This window comes from Nicotiana tomentosiformis, chromosome 4, assembly GCF_000390325.3.
Source record: "Nicotiana tomentosiformis chromosome 4, ASM39032v3, whole genome shotgun sequence".
Lineage (NCBI taxonomy): Eukaryota > Viridiplantae > Streptophyta > Magnoliopsida > Solanales > Solanaceae > Nicotiana > Nicotiana tomentosiformis.
The window spans coordinates 57,641,731-57,650,461 of NC_090815.1; the positions used below are offsets into that span (position 1 = coordinate 57,641,731).

The 8,731-nt window shown below is 38.0% G+C and overlaps 1 protein-coding gene across 1 annotated transcript in view; it reads left to right on the forward strand.

The window, feature by feature from the left end:
• The window catches only part of LOC138909738 (uncharacterized), a 28,633-nt gene extending 20,461 nt beyond the window's left edge, over positions 1-8,172 (forward strand). The window contains exons 3-5 of the mRNA XM_070200951.1: positions 3,832-3,988; positions 4,309-4,447; positions 8,079-8,172. Coding sequence (XP_070057052.1) covers positions 3,832-3,988; positions 4,309-4,447; positions 8,079-8,172 — 390 coding nt within the window. The remainder of the gene's footprint in view (positions 1-3,831; positions 3,989-4,308; positions 4,448-8,078) is intronic.
• Positions 8,173-8,731: the final 559 nt, after the last annotated feature.

Consider the following 8,731-nt stretch of genomic DNA (forward strand, 5'->3'; position numbering starts at 1 on the left):
AGATGCGGAGGACTTTATACGGAGATGCGACGTCTGTGAGAGGCATGCAACAATGATCTATCAACCCGGGGAGTTACTATATTCGGTCCTTTCACTTTGGCCGTTCATGAAATGGGGAATGGACATTGTCGGTCCCTTGCCATGGACACCTGGTAAGGCTCAGATAATACTATTTATGACTGACTATTTCTCTAAGTGGGTCAAAGATTAAGCATTCGAGAAGGTCCGAGAAAAAGAAGTCATCGACTTCATTTGGGACCACATAATATGCTGGTTCGGTATACCGGGCGAGATAGTGTGTGATAACGGGAAGCAGTTCATCGGCAGCAAGGTAAGCAATTTTTTCGAGGACCATAAGATCAAAAGTATCTTGTCAACACCCTATCACCCAAGTAGGAATGGACAGGTAGAATTTACAAACAAGACTATACTTCAAAACCTTAAGAAAAGGTTTACCGGTTTTGTGGGCATACCGTACGACCTCAAAATCTAGTACCGGGGCCACTCCATTTTTGTTGGTCTACTGTGCCGAAGCACTAATACCGATTGTGGTGGGAGAACTGAGCCTCAGGTTTCGATATGCAACCAAAGAATCAAATGGTAAAGTCATGAGCACGAGCCTGGAACTATTGTATGAGACGCGCGAGGCTGCCCTAGTCTGGTTTGCTGCCCAGAAACAGCGGATAGAAAGATATTACAACCAAATAGACAACGTGACCCTGAACACCCGGAACACTGAACACCCGAAACCCGAACAAAGGGAAGCTGGGAATGAATTGGGAAGGACCATATCGAGTGATAGCATCAAGGACAAGGATAGAGTTTTGGAAGCTCCAAGGCCATTTACAAGATCTCAAACTAAAGAGTTGCACTCTAAGGTTGCTGGACTTCTATGGCAAATAAAGAAGCTTTTAATTGTAGAGGAAGAGCTCAAGCCCAAAGTAGATGAATTATCCAAGTTTTACAATTATTTGGTGATCCAAATTGAAGTCCAAGAGGAGGAAGATTGGGCCACCAAATCAGCCCTTGAAGTCCACCAAAGGGGCTCAAAATGAGCTTAAAAGAGGTCCAAAGGGGGTGTTTCAAAGGGAGCCCAATTGGAGTCCAAATCAATGGCCCAAACTAGTAGTTTTAAGGTCCAAATCTGCCCCAAAGGGATTTGGCCGCCCCCCAACCTAATTGTAATGACTTTTCTTACTCCTTAGCAATCACCCTACCTAATTGTAATGACTTTTTATGCCTTAGCAACCACCCTACCTAATTTTAAGGACTTTTTGTGCCTTAGTACTCCTATAAATAAGGAGTTCTTCTCATTCATTGAGACACTTCATTATTGATTAAGTATATCATACTTTGAGAGTTCTTTTGAACCTTTGTTACTTGTGCTTTGAGATTTATCTTTCAACCTTTACTAGTTCATAGTTCAAGGTAGTAAGATTACTTCTCTATTATGATATCTTTGATTTCTTTGTGGTATTCTTAGAAGGCGATTAATACTAGTTATTAATTGTTGTCTCAAGTTACTCGTAAAGCGGTCAAGATCCGAATCTATTATTTTGATTTGCTTTTAAGTAAAGGCGTTTGATTTCTTCAATAAATCAAGACGTTGTTGCTTTGATCTTGTCAAGGCTATAGAACTTACGTTCTTGGAACTTCTTGGAATTCTTTCCTTGAATTTTCCCATATCCTTTATTTTCTGCCCTTTAGTTCTAGTTGTTCAATTCCTTATTGTTATTGTTTCCGCATTTACTTTTCAAATTCTTACTCTAGTTTGGATTCCCGACCTTGTCGTTATCAAGTGGTATCAGAGCGGTTCTATCAAGGTTTTGTTCTTGATAATTCTGAGGATTTCTTGAATACTAAGAGCGAAAAAAAAAAGTTAAAAAAAAAAACAAAAAAACGAAAATCAATTTAAAAAAAAATTGCTTGCTCTCTAGGAACTTTCTTTTGTATCTAATTTGTTTCCAAAAACTATCAAAGGAAACAAGAAGAGGGGATCCCAGATTTCAAAGATAAGATAAAAATTCAATTCTTCTTACTCTTTCTAATCTAAATATATAATCATTTCCTTTTTGTTCGTGTCTTGTTTCAACCGAGTCTAATAGTTCCAGGATTTGCTTCTTCTTTCATTTGTTCCCCAAAAATCTATATTTTACTACCAAGAACTTTAAACGAGTTGGGTTTAACTATAAATCTACAAAGTATTTCGTTCAAAGGTTATTTCGAGAGAAAAAAAGGCAAAGTGTGTATGAGAACAATTGAGGAAAAATTCAATTTTCTGATACATTTTAATTATTTAAGATGTCACATACAGGTAGTGATGATGAACGAAGGGTTCTTCAAGAAGCCGAAATCAAAGCAAGAAATGATTTTACCTTGCAAGCTATGCATCAACAATTCGAAAGGTGGAATTTGCAACTCCAAGAGATGAGGGACACCATTGCTGAGCAAAATGATACAATAGCTGAACTTAGAAGGGAAAATAATGTTAAGCCCCAAGCTAGGAGAAATGTACCCCTTGCTCCCATTGTAAATCAAGAAAACCCAATAGATGATTTTAATGATATCGATTTTGATAGGATGGGAAGAGATAGGAGGGGACAAAGAGGTAGAGTAGAAGATGATAATATAAGCAGTATAAAGATGAAGATGCCATCTTTCAAGGGAACAAGGGATCCAGACTTGTACCTTGATTGGGAGAGAAAGGTTGAAGCCATATTTGACTGTCACAACTACTCCGAGGGTAAGAAGGTTAAACTTGCTATTGTTGAGTTTTCTGACTATGCTGCTATTTGGTGGAAAAAGTTTACTAGGGACAGGTTGCAAGAAGGACAAGCACCAATTGCTACTTGGGCTGAGATGAAGAGGGTGATGAGAAAGAGATTCATACCATCACACTTTCAAAGAGAGCTACAACAACGCCTTCAAACATTGAAGCAAGGGTCCATGTCTGTGGATGAGTACTTTAAGGCTATGGATATGTCTATGATCCAAGCTAATTGTATCGAGGAAGAAGAGGCTACAATGGCTAGGTTTTTAAATGGTTTAAATAAGGAAATAGCTGATGTAGTAGAATTACAACAATATGTAACAATAGATGAGTTAGTTGATTTGTCTGTAAAGGTAGAAAATCAAAATAAAAGAAAACAAGCTAGCTCATGGAAAGGTCGGTCAAACACCATCTCCAAGAAGCCATGGTCGAATCAAGAGATGAAGAGTTCTTCTAGATCTCAAGAAGACAAGGATAAAGGTAAATTTGAGAACAAAGAGGGAGGTAAAACCTTTAACCCTAAACCTTTTACACCTTCTAGTTCTATTCAGTGTCATAAATGTAAAGGAAGGGGACATATGATGCATGAATGTCCAAGTAGAAGAAACATCATTCTTAGAGAAGATGGAGGATATGAGAGTGAAAAAAGTGAGGGAGAAGAAGAGGGAGATGTGAGTAATGATGATGATATAGAACTACCTAATGATGGCATGATTGGGGTAGTTAGGAGGATTATGGCTATCAATTTGGGAAGCAATAGTGAAGAACAAAGGGAGAATATATTCCATACTAGGTGTGGGATAAAGGGGAAAACTTGTTCTATGATCATTGATAGTGGTAGTTGTGCTAATGTGGTGAGTTCATACTTTGTGGAAAAATTGGGACTTGCATGCATGAAACACCCTACTCCCTATAGACTCCAATGGTTAAATGATAGTGGTGAACTAAAGGTAAACAAACAATGCATGATTTCATTCAATGTTGGTAGATATGAGGATGATATTCTTTGTGACATAGTCCCTATGCAAGCTTGTCATATCTTACTGGGTCGTCCTTGGCAGTATGATAGGAATGTTTTTCATGATGGAAGGAAGAATAGATATTCTCTTAAGCTAAATGGCAGAAAATTTACTCTTGCACCTTTATCTCCTTCTCAAGTGTTTGAAGATCAAAAGAGATTAAGGGAAACAATGGGAAAACCAAGGGGAGGGATAAAAAGTGAGCTTGAGGAAAAAGAAAAGAAAGGAGGCCAAGAGTTTGAAAAAAAGAGAGATGGCCGAGAGAAAGAGAGAGAGGGCAACAATTTGAGAGAAGAGATAAAAAGGGGCTTGAATGAGAAAATAGAAAGTCTTGGTGAGAGGAAAGAGGCTAAGGAAATAAAAAAAGAGAGTTTTTATATAAAAGCCAAAGAGTGTATAATGCAAGAAAAGAGGGGTTGCCCATAATACTACTTACTTACAAAGAAGTTTTGATTAATTCTGAGTTACTAACTTCTTCTTTGCCAAGTAGTATTTCTTTTCTTTTGCAGGATTTTGAAGATGTCTTTCCTGAAGATATTCCTAATGGATTGCCACCTTTACGTGGCATTGAGCATCAAATTGATTTCGTGCCTAGATCACAAATCCCAAATAGGCCTGCTTATAGGAGTAATCCAGAAGAGACAAAAGAGCTTCAAAGGCAAGTTGAGGAGCTGCTTGAGAAAGGCTTTGTGAGAGAGAGCATGAGCCCTTGCTCTGTTCCTGTCCTATTGGTACCCAAAAAGGATGGAACTTGGAGGATATGCGTGGATTGTAGAGCAATCAACAAGATAACGGTAAAGTATCGCCATCATATTCCTCGTCTTGATGACATGTTGGATCAATTATATGGATCCAAAATCTTTTCTAAAATTAATCTAAAAAGTGGTTACCATCAGATTCGAATGAATTCTGGAGATGAATGGAAAACTGCTTTTAAGACCAAATATGGGCTTTATGAGTGGTTAGTTATGCCTTTTGGCTTGACTAATGCACCTAGCACTTTCATGAGATTAATGAATCATATCTTTAAGAATTTTCATGGAAAATTTGTTGTGGTGTACTTTGATGATATCTTGATCTTTTCTAACACTTTAGAAGAGCATGTAGAACACCTAAAACAAGTTTTTGAAGTTCTTAGAAAACAACTCTTATTTGCTAATCTTAAAAAGTGTACTTTTTGTGTGGATCGTGTGATTTTCTTGGGTTTTGTGGTTAGTTCTAAAGGAGTTGAGGTTGATGAAGAGAAAATTAAAGCAATAAAAGAATGGCTAAAACCTAAGAGTGTAACTGAAGTTAGGAGTTTTCATGGACTTGCTAGTTTTTATAGGAGGTTTGTGAGAGACTTTAGCACCATTGCTTCTCCTTTAACTGAAGTTATTAAAAAGGATGAGATTTTTACATGGGGAAAAGAACAAGATGATGCTTTTAACTTGTTGAAAGAAAAGTTATGTTCTGCTCCATTATTACAATTGCCTGATTTTTCTAAATCTTTTGAAATTGAATGTGATGCTTCTGGCAAAGGAATAGGTGTTGTTTTGATGCAAGATTCTAAACCTATTGCCTACTTTAGTGAGAAGTTGAGTGGAGCCACATTGAACTATTTCACTTATGACAAAGAGCTATATGCTTTGGTAAGGGCTTCAGCCACATGGCAACATTACTTGTGGCCAAGAGAGTTTGTCATTAAAACTGACCATGAATCCTTGAAATACTTGAAGAGTCAAGGTAAGCTTAGTAGAAGGCATGCTAAGTGGGTTGAATTCATTGAAACTTTTTCTTATGTAATTTCTTACAAACAAGGGAAAGAGAATGTTGTTGCGGATGCACTTTCAAGAAGGTATGTCTTAGTTTCTACCCTGACTTCTAAATTGATGGGTTTTGATCAAATCAAGAGACTTTATGCTAATGATGTTGATTTTGGCAAGATTTTTGCAGATTGTAAGTTGGATCCTTTTGAGAGGTTTAACCTCCAAGATGGGTTTCTCTTTAAGGAAAATAAGTTGTGTATCCCTAATTGCTCTTTACGTGAAGTATTTGTAAGGGAAGCACATTGTGGAGGGCTTATGGGTCACTTTGGAGTCCCAAAGACGCTATACATACTTGCTGAAAATTTCTTTTGGCCTGGAATGAGAAAAGATGTTGAAAGAATGTGTTCACAGTGTTTGGAATGTAAACAAGCTAAATCTAAAGTGTTACCACATGGTCTTTACACGCCACTACCTGTTCCTACTTCACCTTGGATTGATATTTCTATGGATTTTGTGTTAGGTTTGCCTAGAACAAGGTATGGTAAGGATAGTATATATGTTGTGGTAGATAGGTTCTCCAAAATGGCTCGTTTTATTCCTTGTTTAAAGACTAATGATGCTTCACATGTTGCTGATCTTTTTGTAAAAGAAGTTGTCAAATTGCATGGTATACCTAGAACTATTGTTAGTGATAGGGATGCTAAGTTTTTGAGCCACTTTTGGCGTGTATTTTGGGGGAAGTTAGGCACTAAATTGTTGTTTTCTACTTCTTGTCACCCACAAACTGATGGACAAACTGAAGTAGTTAATAGAACCTTAGGAAACATGTTGAGGGCTGTTTTGAAAGGTAAATTAACTTCTTGGGAGGCTCACTTACCTATGATTGAATTTGCTTACAATAGAACAATCCATTCTTCTACAGGTATGTCTCCTTTTGAGGTTGTTTATGGTTTTAATCCCTTCACTCCCCTTGATTTATTACCATTACCTACTAATGATATTGTTAATCTTGATGGTAGGACAAAGGCTGAGATGATGAAAAAAATTCATGAACAAACAAGGCTTGCAATTGAGAAGAAAAATGAGCAAACTGCCTTGAGAAAGAATAAGGGTCGAAAACAAGTAATTTTTAAACCTGGAGATTTAGTTTGGGTTCACTTTAGAAAGGAGAGATTTCCCTCCAAAAGGAAGTTCAAAGTTGCACCCTAGAGGAGATGGCCCATTTCAAGTCCTTGAAAGGATTGGAGACAATGCTTACAAGCTGGACCTACCTGGTGAGTTCCAAGTAAGTGCTACATTCAATGTTGCTGACTTGTCTTTGTTTGATGTAGGATCGAATTCGGGGACGAATTCTTTTCAAGAAGAGGGGAATGATAGCATCAAGGACAAGGATAGAGTTTTGGAAGCTCCAAGGCCATTTACAAGATCTCAAACTAAAGAGTTGCACTCTAAGGTTGCTGGACTTCAATGGCAAATAAAGAAGCTTTTAATTGTAGAGGAAGAGCTCAAGCCCAAAGTAGATGAATTATCCAAGTTTTATAATTATTTGGTGATCCAAATTGAAGTCCAAGAGGAGGAAGATTGGGCCACCAAATCAGCCCTTGAAGTCCACCAAAGGGGCTCAAAATGAGCTTAAAAGAGGTCCAAAAGGGGGTGTTTCAAATGGGAGCCCAATTGGAGTCCAAATCAATGGCCCAAACTAGTAGTTTTAAGGTCCAAATCTGCCCCAAAGGGATTTGCCCTCCCCCCCTCCCCCACTTAATTGTAATGACTTTTCTTACTCCTTAGCAATCACCCTACCTAATTGTAATGACTTTTTATGCCTTAGCAACCACCCTACCTAATTTTAAGGACTTTTTGTGCCTTAGTACTCCTATAAATAAGGAGTTCTTCTCATTCATTGAGACACTTCATTATTGATTAAGTATATCATACTTTGAGAGTTCTTTTGAACCTTTGTTACTTGTGCTTTGAGATTTATCTTTCAACCTTTACTAGTTCATAGTTCAAGGTAGTAAGATTACTTCTCTATTATGATATCTTTGATTTCTTTGTGGTATTCTTAGAAGGCGATTAATACTAGTTATTAATTGTTATCTCAAGTTACTCGTAAAGCGGTCAAGATCCAAATCTATTGTTTTGATTTGCTTTTAAGTAAAGGCGTTTGATTTCTTCAATAAATCAAGACGTTGTTGCTTTGATCTTGTCAAGGCTATAGAACTTGCGTTCTTGGAACTTCTTGGAATTCTTTCCTTGAATTTTCCCATATCCTTTATTTTCTGCCCTTTAGTTCTAGTTGTTCAATTCCTTATTGTTATTGCTTCCGCATTTTATTTTCAAATTCTTACTCTAGTTTGGATTCCCGACCTTGTCGTTATCATCGAGTCATCGGTATTACCGGTAAGGGTTCATATAAACTCGAAGCAGGAAATCGTGCACAACTACCAAACAACTGGAACGTGACCCACTTAAAATGGTACTACTGCTAAGGTAAGACCTCATTCATATTTTTTAATATTACGAATGGTCTAACACTTGCAGGCAACAACCAAAGGAGAATGTAGTTGTTAGGTCTGAAAGCATGCGTTGCACTCTTTTTCCCTTGAACCGGTTTTGTCCCAAATGGATTTTCTAGAAAGGTTTTTAAAGAGGCAATAGTAAATCGTGCTAACTCAGAGTCGAAGATCGGTTTTAAATCAGATTCAATGGTCACATCAACAGTATCCGAGCCCTCTCGAAGATTGACCTCGAATACTGGGGGCCATTACCCTCGGGTCAAGAATTTTAGCAAGGAAGAAAATTTTGTGCTTGAACTGTCGAGGCTCGGTGGTTAGGATTTATTGTAAGGCCAAATGGTCAATTGAACCGTGCCCACGTAGGCCACCTCAGCCATAATACAAGCTTTTACATGCTTACAATCTTGTACGCTACGCACCGAAATGAAAGAAAGTTTCTACCTTGCTAACAAACATTTTTTGCTTCTTAAAAGTATCGAGCCTAAGGGCTATTCCTACATGGGAAATATCGAGCCCAAGGTCCACCCTTATCCGAGCCCAAAGGGCTACCCCCACTCAGGGACTACCGTCCGAGACAAGTTCGGGCGGCTCGGGTTATCAGAACCCGGAGGAACAAAACCTATTAGGCAGTACCTGAACCTAAAAGGCTACAACCACCCTAAAAACTATTCAGAGACG